At 35.9% G+C, this 25,548-nt stretch overlaps 1 protein-coding gene across 2 annotated transcripts; it reads right to left on the bottom strand.

Moving 5' to 3' along the window:
* Positions 1-1,326: 1,326 nt before the first annotated feature.
* On the bottom strand, positions 1,327-23,827 carry LOC128676364 (phospholipid-transporting ATPase IF-like). Of its 2 annotated transcripts, none has more exons than XM_053756442.2 (17): positions 23,643-23,827; positions 19,175-19,373; positions 17,128-17,253; positions 16,598-16,819; positions 16,083-16,265; positions 14,944-15,249; positions 13,463-13,710; positions 12,184-12,585; positions 10,489-10,660; positions 5,868-6,058; positions 5,058-5,336; positions 4,321-4,457; positions 3,886-4,021; positions 3,658-3,803; positions 3,036-3,203; positions 2,550-2,705; positions 1,327-2,337 (listed from the first exon to the last, which is right to left on the bottom strand). In XM_053756442.2, the coding sequence occupies exons 1-17, from the start codon at positions 23,775-23,777 to the stop codon at positions 2,142-2,144; spliced, it is 3,402 nt and encodes a 1,133-aa protein (XP_053612417.1). In that variant the 5' UTR covers positions 23,778-23,827; the 3' UTR covers positions 1,327-2,141. The 2 variants fall into 2 exon arrangements, with proteins under 2 accessions (XP_053612417.1, XP_053612418.1); XM_053756443.2 differs by lacking the exon at positions 23,643-23,827 and adding an exon at positions 20,785-21,153.
* Positions 23,828-25,548: the final 1,721 nt, after the last annotated feature.

Genomic DNA, 25,548 nt, shown 5'->3' on the forward strand with positions numbered 1-25,548 from the left:
TTTATTTGTCCTGTTTGTGCCACCATTTGAGATTAGGTGCACATTAGCAATACCATCAATTTATTTAGTTAAAACGTAAACTAAAAAAGTACCACTCGGGATTATGTTACATAAGTAGTACAATCCTCGGCAAAGAAGTTAAACCAAAATGGCGACCGTCAGCGCAGGTTTAATTAGAGATAAAAGTGATAACACTTTAACCAAGAAAAAACACATAAGTGTTTTTTCTTGGTTAACCGCGAAATTCAAAACACTCGTTTATTTTTTTCATAAATAATAACCACTAAAAATCCTTTATACTTAATACTTTCAGTTTTCCATTATTCAAAATATAGTCACAATTAACAATAAGGATTTTAGTGGCCAACTTTTTCTTTTTAGTAAATTTTGGCAACTAAACATCTATAGAAAACTATGCTTTCATAAAAAATAAATTATCCTAAATCTCCTACTACGACGCTCACACCGCTCCACCATTGAAAAGTGAGCTTTAAGTCGTCCTCTGTAGACTTGCTTTAGATTAACAACGAATCAGTGACTGCTCGTTGTCAATTCACCTCAAGTTCATGTAAAGTACGTCTACAGCGGTCGTTATAAAACTCATTTTTCAATGAACGTCATCTTGTTTTGGAGCGATGCCGCACTCGCCTTTGACAGTTCAGACGATAATTTCCATTTGAATTAAACCAAAATATCTGTAAAAAAGTTGTTCTATTTTCACAAATTTATAATTATAGTAAGTACTTAGTGATAAATATATTTACATATATTATATAATTTGCATTACTTAACACTTCCTTTACAAGTATACTATTTATAATACATACAATACATAATTATACAAAATAAATATTTGCTTAAACTTCATATAGGTACTAAAGTACACAATTTGTAACTACTTAAAAATCACTAATACTTAAGTAACAATTTAGCTCATTATAATAAAAAATAATATGTACCTACTTCCGAGCCTATTAAAATTTATTCGTGCTAAAACTAATGCAATTTTAATATTATAAATTACAATATATCAAAATAGCTATACATATAGTGATCAATAGTGATAGAAAATATTCTTATGTACATCTAAGTATAATTTGTAGTTAACTAGCGGACTCCCGGCTTCGCTCGGGTAAAAACTTAATAAATTATACACCTAAACCTTCCTCAGGAATCACTTTCTTTTGGTGAAAACCACATGAATATCTGTGCCGTAGTTTTTAAGTTTATCGCGAACAGATAGACAGACGCGGCAGAGGAATTAGTTTTAAGTATAATATTTACATATTTCCGCTTTATTAATAAATATTTAATTCACTGGTTAGGCTTTGTTTTGTCCCTCTCTCTCTTTTCAGTATTTGACATTGAAAGAACGAGACAATACAAAGAATAACTATATTCCGAGGCTAATAAGAGAATAACGTTTTTATTAATAAGGAGGATTATGTATACTCTATTAGGTACTATATTACTCTTTCACGCAAAATCTACTGGACGGATTGTTATGAAGTTTGATACACGGGCACCTAGAATATATACTGGAATGACACACCAAAATCCTTACGGATTTTCACAGACACGACAACCGAAACACCAACAGCCGAAAGCACTTAACTTCTATGCTAATTAAAGCCGGATTTTCCCTATGACATTCTCTCATCTTCACGTATTACATTTGGAGCTGTAACGCTGCAGAGCCCAGGGTTCTCGTAATTAACACAACCATTTTCATTTGAACCTTTTTCCGAAAGTAATATATGAACGAAACACGCAAAACAGATAATGAAATTTTGGCTTGCGAATTTGAACGCTCTCTCTAATCTCTGGATGTGAAAAACTTTGTGTGTTGTCTCAAGTATAATAGTTTAATTTCAATGAACTTTTGCAGTAGGTATTTTTTACGCTGTTAAAGAATGTCAAAAAAATGTATCTCTTAACAATCTATAGTCAAAAAGTCAGAACTCCGTTAACAAAGTATATAAAATTGGGCTGTGATTTTACGACCGGCCGACTGTCGTCAACCTCTTCAGTACAGCGCTAATCATCTAGCGTCATTAGGGCCGACCATCGCGACCATCAGGTGAGCCGCATGCCTGTTAGCCTGAGTAGTAAAAAACACTTTTTTCCATCATCATAGAGCTTCATAGCTGTGTGATAAATAATTTGGGTCCAATAATGACTTTCATGTCAGTCCGCCGTTTGCCCCATTTGTCGGAGATGAGGCGCGCGCAGTAGTCCGGCGCAAGCGCAGCGACCACTGCTAACAAGTTGAGGAACCAGAAGTAAGGGGACGACAGCAGTCGCAGATACACGCCCAGAGAGTCGCCGTCGAGCGATCTGTAGGGAAGGTAGGGAAGTCAGTATTTAAAAATTAGAAACATACATACAAAATGTATTTTTGCCCCAAGTTGATTTGTAGGTGCAATAATACTGTGTTACCTAGACATAACAGTTTATATCGCGTATTTTATGATTTATCAAAGCATTTGCTTTGTTAACTACCTTAATTAACATTTACCTACCCAACTTTCAATCATGAAAATACTTACATATTAAACAGGGAATATATGACATCAAAAGCCATGTATATGAAGATTGTAGCCAGAATGGAGATAATGAATATGTATGTCTGATATCTGGCCTGCATCCACAGCTTCAGGTTGACTATCACAATAGTTAGGTGGAACAACGCTGCTCCGAAACACCTGGAAATAACGTTTCGTGTGGAACTTATAAGTACTGATTACACACCATAGATAAAATAAATAATGATACACACTTATTAGTACTACGGCCCACACTAATTGACATTTAACACTGACTGAAACATATTTACAAAGGGCATTTATTGTTATTGCCAAATAACTGACTGACAAAAAGAAAATAGAAAGCATTTGTTTGGATCATAAATATAATCACAACAAAATATAAATAACTTTAAATCCACAGACTTATAAAAAATCGCTTATTGTACGATACTATCCATACGACGAAATAAATAAAATTACCAAACGAAATAAAATGTATGTACTAACCACAAATCAATAGCTTTGCCATCATCATTGACAACGGAGTTTTTGGCGGCAAGCCACGTGAACACGTAGATGACGAAGGAATGGTAGCACGCAGTCAGAATCCACGTCATGAAGTGCGACGATGACATAAGATGGTTGCGAGATATCTCGCGGTAGAGAGTCGGGTTCCTGTGAACATTACACGACTTACTTTCACACCAGGATGGCCATAAAACATTATACTCGTAGCGCGTTATTGCGTCCACACGTTGTTTCTTTTTGTACACAATTTGGGAAAAGATACAGCATGTGGACGGTAGTAACGTGTTTTACCTATGGTTCATAGTAGGCCTTCAGTGGAGAAATAAATAAATAAATAATTTACACATTAGTGTGAAAATCGGTTACATTCCATTTCCAACCTTACCTATACTAGTGGTGTTACGGGCGGGACTCATTTCACACGAAATGTCACGTTGATTTATATATTTATTTCATAAATACTCCATAAATCGTTATACATATATGTATTATCAGGTACTTATTGTATTTTTGAGTGTTTATTTAAACAAATTTATTTAGAAAATAAATAATATAACCTCGTAAAAAACTTGTAATAATACATGAAAAAAAAAATACGAACCACATCAGTAAATCGGCCGGCCATCTTTGTTCCGTGAGGGATAAAATGAGACACGGCAGCGTGGTGAAGAAAAAGTTATACAAAGTAAGATACATCGAGTTGTATATGGACTGTGTTGAGAACACCGCGTGGATTTGAAAAATAAACTGGAAAAATATACATTCCATTAATGCGACCATTCTATATTCTAACTTGACGTTTACCGACACCTTTAAATGATTGACTCACCATAATATTGCCAAGAACAATGTTCTTATAAAAGAAATAATGTATTAGAGTCGCTAATCTTTGGTAGTACCAATGTCCTAAAACTAATAGCATCCTTTTCACCATTGAAAACCTCGTGAAAGCGAAGTCAGCTGATCTGAAATACATATCCGAATATATTATAAGAATTTTAAGGCGATTGCTCCCTGCACACTAACGCCCCACCTCACATTTTTGATTTCCATTTCACACACAATTTAATAATCAACCAGTGTGTCGGTTTCCTCACGACGTTTACCTTCAGCGGAAGAAAGTGGTGGTTGATGAAAACTATTAGATGAGTCGGATTGGTATAAAAATGTCATGTGGCACGATTAGGATTCGAACTTGAGACCTTTCGATCCGCAGGCGGGCGTCCTAACCACACCACCAAATGTATTATCCAATATACGTCACCTGGCAGCCTGATAGCCCTCTTTACCGAAGATGCCGAAACCCACATGCGCTTCCTGGATCATAGATATGTCGTTAGCGCCGTCGCCTATGGCTGCCGTGATTGGTCTCTCGGGTGTGTTCTTAATCAGTTTCACTATCTACAACAAAAAGTAATGTTTTTTTTTAAATATTGTACATATGTTAGATGATAATTAAAAAAAAAAGACTTTTTTGTGTTTCACTATAATATAATAAATAAATATATGAATCACAACAGATTAAGTTAGCCCCAAAGTAAGTTTGAAACTTGTGTTATGGCATACTCAACGATACTATATTCTATAAACATATCCATATATAGATCGATACAAGACCCAGGTCAATCTGAAAAAGATTATTTCGCATGTTGACCTGACCGGGGATAGAACCCGGGACCTCCAGTGTAGACCTCCAGAGGTCGTCACTGCTGGGTTTCTCAACTTTCTGCTTCCAATACTCGATGTGATGTGGTTTCTCGCCATTCGGCCAATATGTGTTAAATATCGTCGTTCTCGGATCCCTTTCTTTCACTACGTACTTATGTGAATAAAGAGATTTGACAGCTGATAGGCACCAGCATTAACAAAAAACACAGACGAATCAAAATTTGAGGGTCAATTTGGGCAAACCATCGTAACTATTATTATATTATCCAAGCTCCGAAAACTTCTCATTGAGAAAAATAAATATAAGTACAAAACTAATAACTATACACTGACCTTAGCCTTTTGTATAGGCGACAGTCTGCAACATAATACGGCATTGCATTTCATACTAACATCAGCGAATTGCGCAGCCCAGGTAGTGTCAAGGATCGAGCCCATAGTGGCTCCGTCGACCACTAGCGCCAAATCTGAATACGTCTGTTCGTGTACTATCCGTTGGCATTCATCTAACTGTTCTTGCACTGCGTCTGGGCCAACACCAATCATAAACAGTCGACGGTCGTTCTCTGATATGTGCGCGCAGGATTGGGCAACGTTTATGGCCGTTTCTACCTGTAGAGGTAAAGTAATCACTACATATTATAAAATAACAAAGTCACATAGATATTATGATTCCTGAGGAACGTTTATGTGTAGGTAAGACCTAGTTTTACCCGAGCGAAGGCGAAAATTTCGCTCAGGTAAAATCTTATGCCGAAAAGACTACCTCTCTCTCATTTTATTGATTTTGGAACACTGGACTATTTTGAAATAAATTTGCAACCATACGACACATCAATCTTATGACCTTTTCTGGTCATCTACCAACATTTCAGATACGCTGAACTTACTTTACGCTAAACTTTACAACATCTAAATACGTTGTACAGATAATAATTTTATTGTACGAAAAATCCATACTAAATCCATACTAATAATTATAAATGCGAAAGTAAGTATTTCCGTCACGCTTTCACGACAAAATCGACTTTTATACGGGACCCGAGTTCAAACATGTCTATGTTATGTCGTGCTAATGCGGACGGAGCTACGAGCAAACAATGGCGGATTTATCCCACGAAGGGATCTCTTACAGTCACCCACCTTGTCCCCAGTAAGGACCCAAATCTTGATGCCAGCTCGTCTCAAAGCGGCCAAGGTGTCCGCCACTCCCTCCTGAAGACAATCCTCCACCGCCGTCGCTCCTAGTAGCGTCATCTCCTTTTCCAACTCCCGAAAGCGTAAGGCCATCTGTTCTAAATCCTTCACGCTGGTTGGTTCCACTTGGTTTGCAACTGTATAAAGGCAATCGGCTAATTCAAATTTTAAAACTACTTACAAAATAACAGATGTAAATAAATAAATATATTAGGACAAATCACACAGATTGAGCTAGACCCAAAGTAAGTTCGAGACTTGTGCTAAGGGATACTAACTCAACGATACTATATTTTATAACAAATACATATATAGATAAACATCCAAGACCCGGGCCAATAAGAAAAAGATCATTTTCCATCATGACCCGACTGGGGTTCGAACCCGGAACTCCTCGGTTCAGAGGCAAGCACTTTACCACTGCGCCACCGAGGTCGTCAGTACACATAAAACTGAGAGTGGGTTGCACCAGTCAACTTTATCGTTAACTTTTACCTGCGCAGAAAAACACAAGTACGCCGCCATTTTGTCTAAACATCAGCGGTGCATAAGGTCAAAGTTATTGATATTTTCTGTGTAACTGAACACTTTTTTAGAAATGAAATTAAATTAAATTTTCCCGATAAGTATATATTAGCAAGTGCATTTGTAAGACAAAATGCCGAACACGGAGGATCATTAATAGTATTAAATAAGAGTTATAAGTATAAAGAAAGGAAAGACATAGTAAGTCTATCAGTTGAATGTACTATAGAACTTTCTTGTGTGGAGTTGGATAAATATATTATTATTTCTGCTTATAGACCTCCATCAGCTTGTTGCGAAACTCTTTTAGACGTTTTGGAGGAAGCACTCAGGCGAGTTACATCTAACAATAAGCATATAATTTTATGCGGTGATTTTAATATAGACATTTTAGTTTCATGTTCGGAAACCAATGGATTTAAAAATCTACTAGACTCATTTAACTTAAAGCATACATTCTTTGAACCCACTAGAATAACCTCGACCTCAGCCAGATGTATAGATAACGTTTTCTGCGATTGCGTTGTTTATAATCAAAAACTGTTCGCCTGTCTGGGGTCTGACCACCTGGGTCAACAGGTATCACTTATACGTGACGGAGAGTCTGACCTAAGCACCGCTCCTGTAACTTGTAGGCCTCTAACTAAGCAACGTAAAATGCGATTTCGCGAATCCGTTTATAACAAATTGCCAGATGTAGACCTCACAAAAAACCCGAATGACCAATACAATGAGGTGTTCAATATAGTAGAAAAAGAATTCAAAAAATCTTTTCCTATCAAAACTTTCATCAAGAAAGATAAACTTAACTTTTGTGATTGGGCCTCAAACGGTATCTATATTAGTAGAAACAGACTTTATGAACTTTATGATCAAAAACAGTACAATTTTAATGCGGAATTCATAACATATGTTAAACGCTATTCTAAAACTTTTAAAAAAGTATGTTCTGTCGCGAAATCTTTGTATTTAACTAATAAAATAAAAAATTCGAGTGATAAGATAAAGACGGCCTGGTCTATCATAAATAAAGAGACTGGTAAAATTAACACGCGCGACGTAAATTTTGTATTAAAACTTGACGGTAAAACCATAAGTGCAGATGACGAAGTTTCCAACGAATTTAATAATTTCTTTTCCAACATTTCTAAGAATATCACAGGATCCCTTTTCTCTTGCTCCTATGCGGCAGATGATCTATTAAAAAGAAATGCTCCGGACCCTAAGTCCACTTTTACATTCAGACATATTACACCAGATGAAATTATATGTGCTTTTAAAGCCCTAAATGTTAAAAACACTGAGGACCTGTGGGGGATTTCCGTCTCAGTATTGAGCAGCATTATTGACCTAACCATAATATTCAATAAATGTATATCTGAAGGCGTGTTCCAGACTTAATGAAAATAAGTAAAGTAATTCCTCTATTTAAACAAGGCGTTAAACATGATCCCACAAACTATAGACTTATTTCTATATTACCCACTCTAAGTAAAATATTTGAAAAAATTATTTTCAGTCAACTTGTGTCGTATTTTAATATAAATAAAATTTTACATAATCGTCAATACGGTTTCACCAAAGGTCGTTCAACTACTGATGCAGCAGCCACTTTAGTCGAAATAATTAATGAAGCTTGGGAATCCAAGCAAGATGTCGTAGGTATTTTCTGTGACTTATCGAAAGCTTTTGACTGTGTAGATCTTAATATACTCAAAAATAAACTTCAACATTATGGTGTCACTGGCGCGGCTCTTAGTGTTCTTTCGTCTTACCTAGATAATAGAACACAGAGAGTAGAAATTAACAAAACAATTTCCGATAGTGCACCTGTTCACATAGGCGTACCTCAAGGCTCCATTATCGGTCCCTTTTTATTTTTGATTTATATTAACGACCTCCCATGCCTTGCCCAACATTTATGCGAAGTAGTTCTATTTGCAGACGATACATCCTTATTATTTAAAGTCAATAGAAAAAGTGAAAACTATAACTTTATAAGTAATAGCATGTCGGTAGTGCTTAACTGGTTTACAACCAACAACTTAGCTCTAAATACAGAGAAGACAAAATGTATTAAATTTTCTCTCTTAAATAACTCGCACAATGTTATACCTTTAACAGTAAATGGTAAAGCTCTAGAATGGGTACATAGTACTAAATTCCTGGGCATTACTGTGGACGACAAATTAAAGTGGGATAAACATATTGAAATCACGGCCAAAAAACTTAGTACGGCAGCTTTTGCAGTGAGAAGGATCAGACAGTGTACGAACATAGATACAGCTAGACTTGTGTATTTCAGCTACTTTCATAGCATTATGTCCTACGGACTATTAGTTTGGGGTAATGCAGCTGACATAGGAAAAATTTTTGTATTACAGAAAAGAGCTATCCGTTTTATTTATGGGTTAAAACCTCGAGATTCTCTTCAAGAACTCTTCAAATCAATTAACATCCTCACTGTTGTATGTCAGTATATCTTTGATGTGCTTATTTTTGTCAAATCAAATTTACATTTATATAAAAAATTAAACGAAGTAAATAGTGTAAACACTAGAAATAAGCACAAACTTTGTATGAATAGATTCAGGCTTAAAAAGGTTCGGCGGTCTTTCGTGGGTCAAAGTGTAAAATTATTCAATAAACTCCCTGCAGAGGCTATTAATCTGCCAATGAAAAATTTTAAAATTTATGTTAAGAAAAATTTAATGGATAAAGCGTATTACACAATTAACACCTATTTGACTGATAAAAACGCTTGGATCCTCCCGACAACTTTGCCACTCCACACATGATCTCCTAATTTTTATTTTACTGTTTTTTTTTTATTATTTTATTCACAATTTTGAATTTTGTTATAATAATTCGTATGGCATTTAAATTTTATTTGTAAAACATGTACGTGATTTGTGATCTTCAAGTGTCTGAATTATACTTCTATTTCGACGAATAAGAATTGTAATTATGAAGTCATGGGAATCGAGTGTGTCATGCTCACTCAAATGGTCAATCTGGTGGTGGCGTCGTGGGCCGGGTCGTGAGGTTCCCTCTATTATGGTTGAGCTACGCGATGGCTGTCCCATGCGTCAACTCGTGAACGGGTGCTGCCAGAGGGAACTGGTCATCTCGTTTCTCATATATTTTCATGTAAGTTAATTGTGTTTCACATCGATATATATATATATATATATATATATATATATATATATATATATATATATATATATTATAATCAGCACTCGGATCACGATCATAACCTGTTTTGATATACCTTTTGACTATGTACATTATGTACTTTTATATATTATTAGAAAGAAAAGAAATATATATATATATATATATATATATATATATATATATATATATATATATATATATATATATATATATATATATATTATAATCAGCACTCGGATCACGATCATAACCTGTTTTGATATACCTTTTGACTATGTACATTATGTACTTTTATATATTATTAGAAAGAAAAGAAAAAAAAATTATATAATAAAAAAATTATATATATATATATATATATATATATATATATATATATATATATTATAATCAGCACTCGGATCACGATCATAACCTGTTTTGATATACCTTTTGACTATGTACATTATGTACTTTTATATATTATTAGAAAGAAAAGAAAAAAAAAATTTTTTTAAGAAACAATAATGGTAAGCCGATCTGGCATGATAGGGACCAACACTGTTCAAATGAGTTTCTTTCGGCATTTCTTCTCAGCAGTGGTCGTTCCGAAATGCCAGTAGTTTCTAGCTTGTGAGAAATAACTATACATTTAAAGATTGACGAGAAAAAGTGCCTGTGAAGGTCTAATTTCTGAATAAATGATTTGAATTTGAATTTGAATTTGAATTTGAAGTTGACTGATGCAACTCACCCTAAGATTTGTTTCAATTGAAGGCTCCGAATTCTTAGCCTAAAAGGGTTCCATCTTAAAACAAGTTTGAACCGCTGCTGATCAAAACCATCTGTTTAGGTATACCTAATAATTAAATAAAGAACTTACATTCGGAGACTTTATCATATTCTTCTTGTGGTATCTCCCTGTACGCCACGGCGAGCGTCCTGAGCCCTTTGTTGGCAAAACTGTCGATGTCCTTATTGACCTCCTCGACCACCGCGGAATCCTTGCACAAAGGCATCACAGCACTTTCCGCTCCTTTGCAGAATAGCCATATCTATGATAATGAACTTCATGAGAATTAACGACAAGATTGCGTGGCCTAAACTGTGAGGTGAGAAGGAAAACTGTCATACCCAAGTTGGATTTATAAGTTTACTAGCGGCGCCCCGGGACTTCGCTCCCGTGGGAATTCCTGGATAAAATGTACCCTATGTGTCATTCCAGGTTATATTCTAGCCGTGTACCAAATTTCATAACAATCGGTCAAGTAGATTTTGCGTGAGAGAGTAACAAACATACACACATCCACACAAACTTTCGCATATATAATATTAGTAGGATGAGTATAATAGTCGACCAACTGTATTCTACTATAAAACTTCTCGATTCGAAGTGAGACGCAGCAGACCAATCACATTGCGCCATTGTGACGCAACGACAACCACACCGCAATGTGATTGGTTCGCGGCGTCTCACTTCGAAATCAGTGAAAAGACACACACTTAGCCGGTTAAGTGTAAGCTAAGCTTTATTTTACCTTTGTTTAATGCTCCTAGGTGCATTAAACAACACTGATTAAATTACTTTAACTCTAAATAAGATTAGATTAGGGATATCAAAAATCGTACATAATAGGTATAGGGTATTTTTATCAGAACTTGTTTTACATTCGTCATGTTCTTGTCTAAACGCGAATGATTTCGATACCGAGAAATGCTTGACATTTTTAGGTACCCTTTGTTTTTTGATAATCAGCTAGATAATAGATAGAACAAAAGAAATCAATGGCCAAAAAACTAATTGAGTCATACGGTTACCACCCTAGAATAAAAACACTATATTCTGCCGTGGACGTCGTACGAAGCCTTACCAACTGATTGACAATAGCATTCTCAAAGTGGGACAACGTTAATGAAAAGTCTGGATTTTTCAGAGTTGAATCTTTAAAATTAAAAAATATATATTTTCACGTGTACTTATACCCCGGGCTTTGTGCGCCACAGTCGCTAATGAAACCATATACACACATGGGTGCAAAAATGATAATAATTATCTTTTCCGCGGTAAAACATTTATCTTGTTTCCAGTTATTGCTTGGCGATATCGTAAGTGATAACAAAAATCGCCTCATAATATAGTTTTAATATTTTCATTCATTCAAAACATGGCCGCAGGACCACACTGTACTATGACATGTCTTCACGAGCAAAGAGACCTAACCTATCGATACTATTCTTTTCTCAAACTACCAATAGTCTATCTAAACGCCATCGAGCGGCAACACTATTACAATTTGCGCGGGAAGAGAAGTAGTTTTTACCTACTACAAATGATTTCTATTTCATACACTTTTCCTATACTCTCAAAGCAGCACTAAATCAATTATGCCAGCTCCACGCACTGTCGCCGAACTCAAACATGCTGACGGGAATGCGTGAACATGGGGCAGTTAGTTTCAGTGCTTTTATTTACCGCAATGAAAAACCAGCATACCGAATCCGTCAACGTTTGGCAACCTGTTCGACGACAGTGTGGGACCAGCATTAGAATAGTCGTATAAGACGTTCCGTAACTCACCTTGCCATCCTTATCTCTTAGTATGATCGACATGCGCCTGCGGTCCGAGGTGAATTCAATAATTTGCAGTCGCTCGTACATTTCAATCCGAGCGCCGATTTTTATCAGCAAATTGTTCCCGTCTTCGCCCAAAAATGTCACTCCTAATCTATCAGCAGCTTCTACTAAAGCTTTCTCGTCGGGACTACTTGCATGATACTCTATTCTGTTGTTACCTTCATTGTTTACACTCAAATCTGGTGTGTCGTTAACGTCTAGAACTTTTTTCTTTTTTCTGAGTAAAAATTTTATCATCTGCTTGTTTTCCCGCGTGAGCGTCGCACTCAGTCGCCTTACGTCTTGGTCCGATATTTGAACACTGTGGCAGAGAGCGAGTATTGTGAAGAAAAATTGCACGTCTGTCTGGAATAGAAACAAATTGCTATAATGTTGTACAGACCAATGAAATAAGCAGAGATACACGTAAAAGATGGAACTTATTTAGTTTTCCGTTCGAAGAGGGCACGCACACCTCACATATTTAAGTAACGATGACAATAGTGAATAGTTACTCATTTAATTCATCATAATGATTTTCCACGGGAGCAGTTATTTTTGCGGGATGCAAGGTATCCTATGTTCTTCTAAGCACTTCAAATTATATGTATGCAAAATTTCAAGAAGATTGGTTGAGTAGACAGAGCGTAACAAGCAAACTTACTTTCGCATTTATAATATTAGTTAGGACAAAGGAAAACTTACTGGCTAGTAATTTAAATTGCAACGAACTTTTTATGGATTGCAAAGTCTAAATTATAGAATTTATCATTACGAGTTGTACGCCGCGAACTGAGACCTCGCGAACACAATATTTTTTTACAAAATTGTGAATATTTCAAAAACAACTGGACCGATTTTGATGCCCCACGAACTTACATACATACATACATACATACATTCATACATACATACATTCATACATTCATACATTCATACATTCATACATACATACATGCATACATGCATGCATACATGCATACATGCATGCATACATGCATACATGCATACATGCATACATGCATACATGCATACATGCATACATGCATACATGCATACATGCATACATGCATACATGCATACATGCATACATGCATACATGCATACATACAAAAAATATATTTTTGCGTCAAGTAGAATGTTAGACCTCGCTCGCTCGGTCAATTCAATTTCATAATACAACTACATTCGACAAATGGTTAACATTTAGCGATTTTTGACTACCTAGGTAGCAAAGACAGACCTCAGATACAGTGACAGGCATCTCCGGCCTCTCCATGTCAAAGAACCCTTCGTTCCTCTCCTCGTAGACAGTGCCTCTGACAGAACAAGCCTTGAACACCATCATATTTTTGGTCAAAGTGCCAGTTTTGTCAGAAAATAACACCTCGACCTGTCCCAGCTCCTCGTTCAAGTCGGAGGTGTTTGCTACGGCCGGTTTTCCTGTGTCTGGACATCGCAATTGTTCATCCCATCGGATAAAAAGGGACCCTGATGAAAATATCAGTTTCAATCTCATTTCCACAAAAAACCTCGCTATACAACTGTTTTGCAACTTATGGCTCTATCTACCCCGTAAGTTAACTTACAGGTATTGAACGCGCACCTTTTGTATTTCCCAGAGGCGACTGTCAGTCGCCCAGTGACCACGGGCCTTTGTAACAAGGTCCAAAACGTAAACGTGTGCGCGTTTAATACACCTGCCCTTTAATATATACTTAATTATGCATAGCGAACGTTGTAGTAATTAAGAGTAATGTCTACTTTTAGCATACCTATACATTATATATCCATATTATCCATTCCATACTAATATTATAAAGAGAAAAGATTTGTATTATTTTTTGCAATGAAGAATCTAAAAACTACTGGGGCGAGTTTGATGAAATTTGGCACAGATATAGACGAAACCTTTAGGATTAGGACCCGAGCGAAGCCGGGGCAAGTCGCTAGTTTATTAATAAAGCACCTTTAATGAATATAGTCAAATAAAATTAAATTAATAATTACTTAAACTAACTTATTATAAAGTTGGAATAAAAAAATAATAACATTTCTTCGGGAATAATTTTGTTGCTTAACTGATATGGAATAGTTCAAATACCTAATCTAAGTTTTAAGTGAAATTCGGACATGAATGTAGATAGGTGTTGAGTGGTTGTGAGTTTGACAGAAAACGGAAGGCCAAGATATGTCATGCCCACTGATAATGTCATATTGATAAGGTAAAATGGTGACAGATTTTCCAATTTTAGAGTGGGTTAACCAGTCGACCTTGACGTTAACTTTAAAATGCGCGCCGCGGCCGTCGTTCAGATAAAATGGCTTAAGTTGGTAGGTACTTTGCGTTTTTCTGCGTAGGTTAAAGTCAACATCAAAGTTGACTGGTGCAACATCTGGTGCAACTACAAACCTATTTGAAATTATTTTTCTAGGGTCCGCGTCATGAAAGAAGTCATGACAACTACAAAGTCCGAGGTGACTTTTTAAGGTTAGATAGGTTGATAATAATTTGTAGACAAATTTTCACATTGGTTGGATGTCAGTTACAATAAGACGTAGTGCTGAAGCAATATAGGCGGAACCTATCCGGATAATAAAAATAGATTAATGTACTTTTGAAGCTACTTATGAAATACTTTATGGCGCGATCTCTATATACATTTTAATACTTTTCTAAGAGAAGATTGACATAAAAAGAGGTAAAACATATGAACAACTTACCAATAAACTTATAAAGCTCAATCGTCACGTACAACGACATCGGAATGATATAATAATAAAGTAGAAGAAATGACAGCAAATCTTGCAATATTTGTTTTCCTTGTGTTGAATATTGTAAGGCCGGGCCGAGATACTGCTGTCTCTCCGGATTCTTCACCTCGAGTATTACCTTCGCGACCAAAGAGACAGTCATCTCGAACACTAACAGTATAATGAAGAATATTAAGAAAGCATTCACCGCCAATTCACAGGATGAGAATTTGTTGCTTGTGAACTTCGAGTTCAACGCCAATTTTGTTTCTTCACCTGAAAAAAGATATTTAATGTAACATGAAGCACAAAAATGCACTTTCATGCCCCACAATGGTTGACTGTTAGAGGTTGCCGGCCGTTATATTATTAAGTTCATCTTTTGTTCATATTTTTTGTGATTTTGTGCTATAAAGTTATTATTTTAATAAATAGAAAACAGTAGAACAGTTTATAAACTTGAAATTTAATTATGATGGGCAATATTAAAAATTATTAAAAGGAGTACTTATTAAATTAAAAACTTGTCTATATTACATTGTTGGTTTTCAGTTTAAACCCAATGCCCCGGCTCCACACTATCCTCGAACAGTTCGCGTATGCAATGCTGATATTACTCTTCTTCATAGTCGTATTCCTCATGGCTGAGGGTCGTGGTCATTACGTGTAATTGAACACACATAACAACTTTCCTGACATTAGTAATGGAGTGATTTGCCATTGCCTTCTCCATTTCACACATAAGTTAATAATCAACCAGTGTGCCAGGTTTTCTCACGATGTTTTCTTTCACCGGAAACAAGTGGTGACATGAAAACTACTATACATGAGTCAGATTGGTATACAAAGTCATGTGGCACGAGTAACTCCTATACAAAGTACCTCCTAAAAAGTACTATACATGAGTCAGATTGGTATACAAACTCATGTGGCACGAGTAGGATTCGTACCTTTTGATCCACAGGCGAGCGTCTTAACCACCACCGCTTCAATTATGACACCACCGCCGATTTTACATTGGGGTAATAAAAGCACTCGTACAAAATAACACGTCGTCGAGTCGGTTTGTCAGAGTTTGGCGATAGTGTGAAGACAAAAATCGGACTAACCTGTGTAAACTGCGCATCCGATAGCCCACTCGGTATTCCTAACCCTGGATCCCCTCAGCATGAGGTTTTCTGGAGTAAGGGCCAAGGGCTGGGGATGATTAGGGATCTTCAGGCTCCCTTGGAAGGTGTAAAGATTAGCTTCGGGATTGTTGACTGTGATCCGCATACTCTGTGGCAGTATATCTGAAAGTAGGCTACTTTGAGTGTAATAGTAAGTTTTTTAAGCTACTTTTAGGTATAAGTTATTGTTAGATATTAAATGCACTTATTAAACACAATCTAAATTAGCACTGTCTCAGTGCTATTTTAAAGTGAAACTTTATCATAATAACCTAGACAAATAAACCAAATCATAACACCGTCGGTACGGCGTGATCGGACAAGTTTTAAAGAGCGCACTTACAACGGAGATAAACGGATTATAAAATACACATAATATTCAACGTTCGTGGTATATCTAAGTGACAACGGCATTTACACTAAAGGAACGAGAGACAAGAAAAAGTTGTATTTACCTGCAGAGCAGCCAATGAAAGGCTGCGGCACCCTCAAAGTCTTTAGGTTGGCCTCTCCGTCTAAGTTAGCCGTGGTGACGTAACATTTGCCCTTTTCAGAAGCCGAACACAGGAGTACCAGGTCGGCCGGCACTTCTTTCCCTCTCTTCACCCTGACTAACGTTCCGGGTGCTATCCTCGAACTGCGCACCTCTTGTATCACATTATTTTTAACTATCTCCACTGGGAAAGAAAATGTTGGTCAATAGTACATTTATACAGGGAGATTTTAATAAATCGACAACAATCGCGGACTTGTATTGTTGCATCACGGGTCCGATGGACACAAACACACTCGAACCGCAGACAAATGGTTGTTGTGACCAATGTACAAATATTTGCCCGTGCTGGAAATCGAATCAAGGACCTCCAAGATAGCGGACGGACGGACGTGGTGGCCACAACGCCACGCTTTTTGAAATTTCCACTCAAATTAAAGTTTTAAATGGTTGTCAGTACTTCTACTAGAGGTGCAGAAACAAAGTTAATACCTTTCTGATTGTTAATTTTGTTGTCTGTTTTATGTCTCAGCCAGTCCTCATATCCCTGCTTCACAGCAGTCACCAACACCATAAAAGTCAACGGAGCTATACTCGTCAGTGGCGACACTGGACTGTCTGAGTGAAAGAAAAAAACTAATCAAACAGGTTGCAATTTTGTCAAGTCACTGAGCTATTTACCAAAATGACAAAATTTTAAAAAATATTTAACGTAACGTTAAAGGAGTTCAAAAAGTTGAAGTCACGTGCTGAAATTACAATTTTCAGAATTAACATATACACAAACATTGCACCTTATATATATTGCACCTTATATATTATATAGATTATTTTACATATAGTTGTTAAAAGTTCCTAGATATCGATGTTCCAAAATTTCAACGAATTCCTTAAAGCTTCCAATGTAAATGCGCCAGTAAAACAATCGTATATCTTTTGTGTCTCGATCCACGGGATTATGACCGCAACATTGCAGCACACATACGTATATAAAAGTTATATAATACTTAATAGCCGTACTTGAACTACAGCAATGTCTATAATATCACATCTGGACTTTCCCAGAAATGTCATGTCATGGTAACTTAGATTAGAAGTAGGCCAAGGTACTTTAAAATAAGATAAGATGCGTGATGCAGTTCAGAATTTTATTTACTAAATTTATTTAATACTAGCTCTGGCCGGCTTCGTCCGTGAGAATTTATCTGCAAAAGCAGAACAATTTTTCATACAAACTTTTCACTCCCTATTATAGTAATTTGGGGGTTGGTTTTTGGAAAAAAAAAGTAGCCTATGTTTGAACGGGGGTCGTTAACTACACGCATTCCAAATTTCATCAAAGATGGTCCAGCGGTTTAGCCGTGAAAGCGGAATAGATAGACAGATTTTCGCATTTGTAATATTATAGTATGGATGCCAGCTAACTCTACCAGTCTAGCTAAGGAATCTCTTTCTCTCTCGTCTGAGCGTTTTTCTGGTTGCTTCCGCAGACATTGAGCAACGGAGCCCAGGGTCCATTTTCCTCCTTTTTCGTCTCCACTTCGCGCGGTCATCGGCAAACGTATTATTCAGACTATCAGCACGCATATCATCCTTGACGACATCAAGCCAGCACTTCTTGGGTTTGCCCTTTCTGCCAGGGCCAGGCGGCGGCATAGCCAGACATTAGCTCTCTAAGTAATTTGCCGGTCTACGCAAGACGTGGCATCAACGCATATGAAATTGATAAGCATATTTGCCTAAGATCAAATGCGTCCCACGCTGATCAAAATAATGTAGTTGCTCCTGACACTTGACTCCACATATTTTACTATTCATCAGTTAATATTTTTTTATCATGTAGATAACAAATTTGAACTCAGATTGTAGATAGGTATATGCTTATTGTGGAGATTACTTCCTTTGTTGAGATAAAACAAAATACCAGTCAGGCCGCAATTGTAATGATTACGTATCAAATTCTTGAATGATTCAACTGAAAGTAAAATTATTTTAGCGTCGAAGTCAGGAAAGTTTTCAATTCCAAGGGAATTGTTTCTTCCAAAAAAATAGGAAAATGCGATTTAAACGTATTAGAGCTTTTAAATGGAAAACTAAGATACGGGAATGCATATATTATATGTATATCATAGAATCAATAATTTACCAAAATAAGATTTTCAAGAATTTCCTTTCATCATATGAATTTTTATCGACCTATGTTATACATTATTATAGATAAAAGGAATATATTTGTTAATTTTATCTATGTTATAAATATAAGTACAGGTTAAACATACATCTATACTATTATTATAAAGAGGTAAGCGTTTGTGAGTTTGTATGTTTGAGGCGGGGTAATCTTCGAAACTACCGAAGCGATTTCAAAAATTCTTTCGCCATTAGAAAGGTACATTATCTAAGATTGCTATAGGCTATATTTTATCTCAAAATTCCCACGGGAGCGAAGCCCCAGGCAACATCTAGTGAGTAATAAAAGAACAGTGAAACTAAATAAAAGCTTATAAAATATAATTAACTTGTAAAAAATACAACTCACCAATAAGAATGGCAACCACGGTGACGACTAGAAAGTAGAAATTGACCACTCTCCGAAACTGCTCCGACAAGTTTTTTGGCAAAAACATGAGGAGTGTGTACTTGGATGTTTTTATCTTATTGTGTTTTTTCTTATCTCCAGCCACAACCACACCCACCTCGATTTGCCGCGTCTCGGCCCCACTGGAAACCTTGCTTCCCTGAAAATACATCAATATTAGTAAAGTCACGCATCTTTGTAACAAAATCTGTCATCGGGGTGTTTTCCCGGTCTGCCTCAGCCGTTGAGCGTTGGAGCCCGCGGTCTTCTATTTTGTTTTCGCATTCTGCATGGCCGTCGGCATCCCTAGCTGCGTCCTGTCAGACCATCGCAGAACATAATAAAATAGGACAGTTCTGTGTAATTTTATTTTTTTACTGTCTTAACTATCACGGTTAATGAGATACAGCCTTGTGACAGACGGACGGCAGAGTTTTGTATAGAATAATAGGGTCCCGTTTTACACTTTGGGTACTGAACCCCGAAAATACCCCCTAAAATCCATCTTGGATCTCCAATAATAGATCTTATTGCACTATAATCTCCACTTTAATACTTGAATCTGCGATCAGCTTTATCTATGACAGCTTTCAATATTGCGAGAACTAATAGAATATTGGAAGAGCTAATAATGATAGTGGCCTTATTTAAAATAATGGGTGTGTCCTTGATCGAAACCAGCTACAAAGAACAACTATAGAGAATTTTAATAAAGGCATGGGAGCCGACAACACGCAGAACATTATAACATTCGATTGACGAGTTATCATAATTGTTTTGTATTTGAGAATTTTTTTTATGATATTTTTATGAAAAAAAGCCACAAGCCCTTGGGCCGTAGGTTCCAAGGTAGTGAAGTAAAAAAAATAGAATGAGAATCAATTACGAAGGCAACCGGAAACTGGTCGACATTGAGATTCTTTCTAAAATATTAATTTCGCGCTACATAATGGTGTAACGACGGGCGTTTGCGCGTAATATTCATAAAAACGCTTCAGAATAATGGTCTGTCAAGGAGGTAATTACTATTATTAGCTATCCCAGAGAAGATTAGATTTGATTTGAAGAGTTGATAAAAACCCTTTACAAGGATTTTTTCATATTCACAGTCTATGGATGCCTGCAACACCAGAGGTACCACCACCACCCTAAAATTATATGGAACGGGCAAAGTTCAATACACAGCCTACCCGGACTGAACGAAGAGGGCCGTAACTATTATTAAGGGAACACACATAAATTAGAATACTAGAGTCTTTATTAAGTGAGACAATCACGGAACGTGTAAGTAAGAAAGAAGTTTCTGAATAATGGATGTTAGATCCTTCTTGGAATAAAATTAACGCTAAAAGCCTAAGTTCTACAGGCTGTTAGAAGATTAATAAGCTAGCACCTTCTATATCGCATTTTTTTGACAATAGAAGTTATATAATGTTTCTGTTAAGCAGGCGACTTTTTAATTGTGATATTCTTGGCAAAAACACTAAGTAACGAAAAACGCGTATTTCGATATGTTTACATGAAAAAAAAAAAATTAAGCGCAAATCAATGAACGTAAATAAAATTATTACCCTCGATAACTTCAGCTTGCCAGAACCGGTCATATTGAATGCATAGTGAGAACAATCATCGTACAAGACCTGGAATGAATGAATGCCAAGGACTAGAGCCACATAAGTCACGGGTGTTGGCATTGCCGTGGGAATCGAGCGATTGGTACTGAATGGTAAATTGCATATGTTAAGACTATTTTGCACGTGGCTCCGTCCGTGTGATATTCATTTTTGTACATAATTAACATAAATGTGTGTGAATTTTTGTCATATGTTTCGTCCGATGCATTCAATAATGTAAAAATTAAATTTTCATTTGAGAAATATGGAGGCTGCTCCACCTACAAGAAGGACATTCTTAATGCTTGATTATGCTGAGAAATATTAATGCTATACTGCCATAATAAATGTAATTCAAAATTATGCCTGGCAAAATTACTTGGATTTTTACACAGTTCTTGGGTAGACTATCCAAAATTTTATTAGAAAAGCTAGCTTCCAGGATCTTTTTCTTTTTTGTTTTTAAACAAAATACAAAATCAGCACCACAAACCATTTATGGATAAGTGGAATTTCAAGAAAATAAAAACAATCAAATTCTATTGATTATATGTACGTCCAGCTGTTTAGTTTACGTTAACAAAATATAAAATTATAGTATTTTTTTTTTATAAAACCGCTAATCAACTTTTTAAATTTAAGTACATACTTTTAATTGTTACTAAATATCTGACGAAATATCAGAATTTTTCTCATTCAATTTTTGTTCGCTAAACGTTTCAAATGAAATTAGTAAAACAAACGCTTATTTCCTATTTTCGTATAACGCTAGTACGGACAGTGTGACAAATTTTCATATAGGCATGTAGATATGAAGGCCGCACGTGTATTTTGCAGTTTTAATCATATATTAATTAATTGTGTTTCATCTTCAAGTACCTATTTCTTATTTGCAAATTAGTAGTTTGTTAATAGATTAAACATTTAGTCATGAGAATGTATTGCACATGACTATTTGTTGAAATAGGTGTATTATAAATACATATAAATAAAAACATACATATAAATAAAAAATATTATTATTAATTAATAATTATTACTACTAAATACTTTCAATGCCACACAAGTATTGTTATCACTGTAAATTTTATGATTTTCCCTTTTTTTTTTGCTCCAAACAAGTCAAAAAGGGTACAGAATAAATAATTATTTTAATAATAAAAATAATTTTAAACCACAATGGGCTCTAAAAATTGGGTCGTATGGAGAATTTTATTTAGTGGGTCCAACCATGAGTGTCAGAAGGGACGAGATCTACGCTACGCTTTCGTAGCGGGTGCTACAGAGAGATGCTACGAAATTAGCTGCCGTAAGCTCGTAGCTTGGTGCTACAAAGAATCTACGCCATGTCCTGTAGCACATTGTCAATGTACACTCAACGTCGTTTTGGTACTGTCTTATTACAGCGTCTAAGTAAATATCACTGTGTGTTTGTTAAATAATTTGTTTAATTCTTGACAGTTGACAAATTTTCTATTAAGGTCTAGCCTAAAGATGAGAACAACTGAACACAATATTTATTAAAAATTAAATTCAAATTATTTTTCAAGCTAAATTATTTTTCGTCGAAGTCTGTTACCTTCTAACCATCACTGTACAACTACGAATAAATATCTCAAAAGTACGGAGAGCCAATATATTATTTTATTTTTTGGTTTGGTTGGCGGCGCCATTAACAAAAAAAGAAAAAACGCACTTTACATATCTCAAAGTATGCTTTATCTTTTTTGCGAATAAACGGTTGTCTGTAAGTAATTTAGGTATAATTCTTATCTTTATAATTAGCAAATAGGCTACTTACTAATTTCAAATAAGTTTTATACATTCTCTAATCTTTTTATGAGGTGAGTATAATTATCTGATTGTAGAATTATCATAGGGTAGTAGCCATCACCAAATTGTGGCCCTTGATTAGGCCCTAAAGGTTGCTGACCGCCGATCTAAGGTATCAAATTCAAATAAATGATTCAGAAATTAGACCTTCACAGGCACCTTTTCACGTCAAACTAAGGTATCATATTTACCTAACATCAAATATTATATTTGTTTATTCCTATAACTTGCATTTTGTCATATTCAATTAATTAAACATACATTATAGAATATAGCAAAACAAAGAGATCTCCGGAGTTCTTTTGACGGTGCCGGTAACCGATAATAACGAGGTCAACCTAAACACAATAGGATTAATAAGAAAGGGAAAATATTGACGTTGGTTTTTATAAAAAAGTCATAACTACCTACTTAATAAAATGTATTTCAGGTAATTTTTTTCAGGAGGACGTAAATGATGTGGAAGCGCTGGTCTGCCCTGTTCTTAGATTCGAATCCTAAACTGACTCATATACCTACTTACATGAGTCAATTTAGGATAGGTTTACACTTATATCTGGTGAATGAAACTAGCAATCTAGTTTATAAGCTAGCGTGTGAAATGGAGAATAAGCAGAAAAACGCTGTGTGTGATTAATTCCACGTAATGATCACGACCCGTAGTCATGACGAATTAGACGAATATGGACGCTGAAACACCAGTGTGCGTAGTGCAGCTTATATGTCACCATCGAGTCGATGCGAAGTGAGACACAGTGAACCAATCACATTGCGCCATTGTGACGCAACGACAACCACAACAAAATGTGATTGGTTCGCTGCGTCTCGCTTCGAATCGACTGGATAGTCATGCAAACCCGCACTTAGCCCTCAGTAGGGGTGTCAACGCACGTTGTTAACTTTATGCCAGGGTACTGTATTTACACTGCCTCTCTCAACCTTAAAACCGTAACAAATTTAGTAAAACTAAAGGGTATACTCACATAGCAACAATTGCAACAACAGAACACACAAGAAAGACACGAATAAATGCAATTGCTTATCCCTTGCATACAGTTAAAAATAGCTGTGGTGAATTCTCTCATATTTAAGTATGGTTTTTTATCAATACACATCATCACAACACTATATCAGACTTGGGCGCACGAAAATATATCTGGCAATGAAATATTTTAGCCGTAAGGCGATAGGGAAAATATCTTATCACTATGATATCGATACCGAAGCCAACAACATTGACAGAGAATTGATTATATTTATAATAAGTTGTGTAGCAGTTCTATACTTTTCTCTCTCTCTCGCATATCATCGCGTGTTCCAGGCGTCATTTCCGGCTGTGGTGCTCCGAAGCCCAAAAAATATAGTAAATGCTACACTATGTACAAGACTACGTACAATGAAACCTGTCCCATGCCAACCTCTTTGAGAGCGCCGTTATCAGCTGAGGCTATATACTCATTCGACATACCCCATGTATGGATAGGAGGTTATTATGGAATGGTCCTAATCTAGAGGTTTAACCCCACGACTAAATAATTTGGAAAAAATTCCTTACCGATTCCTATGACGCACCCAACTAACGTTAAGAGTTTTAAACAATTTCATTGCAAAGTAAGAAAATGTAGTTTCTTTTTTTTTCAAAATCAAATATTTGACATTTATGTATTAATTTGCAAACAGATATACTTAAATATTTTTTGCGGTTACATTTCATAACCAGATACCTAAGCTTGGTTACGACTTTACAATTAGGTAAGCACGCCATCTAGCAGAAGCTTGCATCACAGTTTCACCTTTATACAGATACAATCTTCACGTCTTTATATCTTACGGGGTAGAGAGAACCATGAGACACAAAAAAAATAAAAACGATATTTTGGCCACATATTTGACAGAAGTGGAATACACAATTCCCTTTCCTTTCGAATAAAAAGTCGTATCGTGTGTTTTCATTCCACGCAATGACCGCCAGCTCAGCCGTCAAGAATATTAGAAACCTATAGATATTTTTGCTGATAATATATTATACTGTGGTAAATGTGATAACATGACTGTGGGTCAGCAAATTGTGGTTACCCTAGAACGGAAATGATGTGTGTGAACGTGATATGATTTCTTTCATTTGTGGTTTTCCCACATAATTTTTATTGGGGCATTCCAATGTAATCTGTTACTCATAGTCATTATAGGAAACCTATCTGTCTAAACTCCCGTTTCTCTTCCATCTACACTTCTTCTAACGATTGGTATTATGTAAATAATCTTCATAGCAGTTACATAGTTACCCATTCTGGCACTTTTTTTAATTTTGTTGAAACTAATATTTGTTACTGGTATCAAACGCAAAACCTCCTAAAGACTACATACTTGGGTACAAAACAAGCAACTTTTATTCTACGACTTTTCGTGATTCATAGTTTTTTTTTTTTTTTCATATAAAAAAATACAATCTAATTTGTGATTCTACACATCTTAACTCTATGTAATAGCCAAGAAATACGAGACAGTAGAGTATCGTTATGTACCGGAATCGAACATAGAGTTAACTAAAAAAAGATTTTTTTTTGTATTTATACGTTTAGACAAAAGTCATAGAACAAAAGATGTTAGTCTCTACTTATCTTTATACGTATCTTATGCACCTTTGGAAGGTTATGTAACCCTGTATATTCTAAGAAAAAACATTTATTAACCACTAGAAAGTCCAGTTTAATTAATACTAGCGACCCGTCCCGGCTTCGCTCGGGTAAAAACATAATACACCTACCTTCTCCCGGATGGTTTAAGTGTACTATGTTGCCAAGTTACCCTGCGTGAACCTTCATGTCGCGGTTATAGAGGCGGTTTGCAATTAATTTGGGCAGCATGATTTGCTGTTGCCTGTACAAT

This window comes from Plodia interpunctella, chromosome 16, assembly GCF_027563975.2.
Source record: "Plodia interpunctella isolate USDA-ARS_2022_Savannah chromosome 16, ilPloInte3.2, whole genome shotgun sequence".
NCBI classification, from domain to species: Eukaryota; Metazoa; Arthropoda; class Insecta; order Lepidoptera; family Pyralidae; genus Plodia; species Plodia interpunctella.

What these genes read in the sequence shown, in the direction of transcription:
- LOC128676364 (XM_053756442.2), bottom strand. Translation starts at nt 23,777, where the DNA reads ATGATGTGTATTGATAAAAAACCATACTTAAATATGAGAGAATTCACC. An exon ending in CAAAATTAACAATCAGAAAG is followed by an intron (nt 16,820 to 17,127) that starts GTATTAACTTTG and finishes TTTCTTTCCCAG; the next exon opens with TGGAGATAGTTAAAAATAAT. An exon ending in GAGGGCTATCAGGCTGCCAG is followed by an intron (nt 4,022 to 4,320) that starts GTGACGTATATT and finishes TATGTATTTCAG; the next exon opens with ATCAGCTGACTTCGCTTTCA.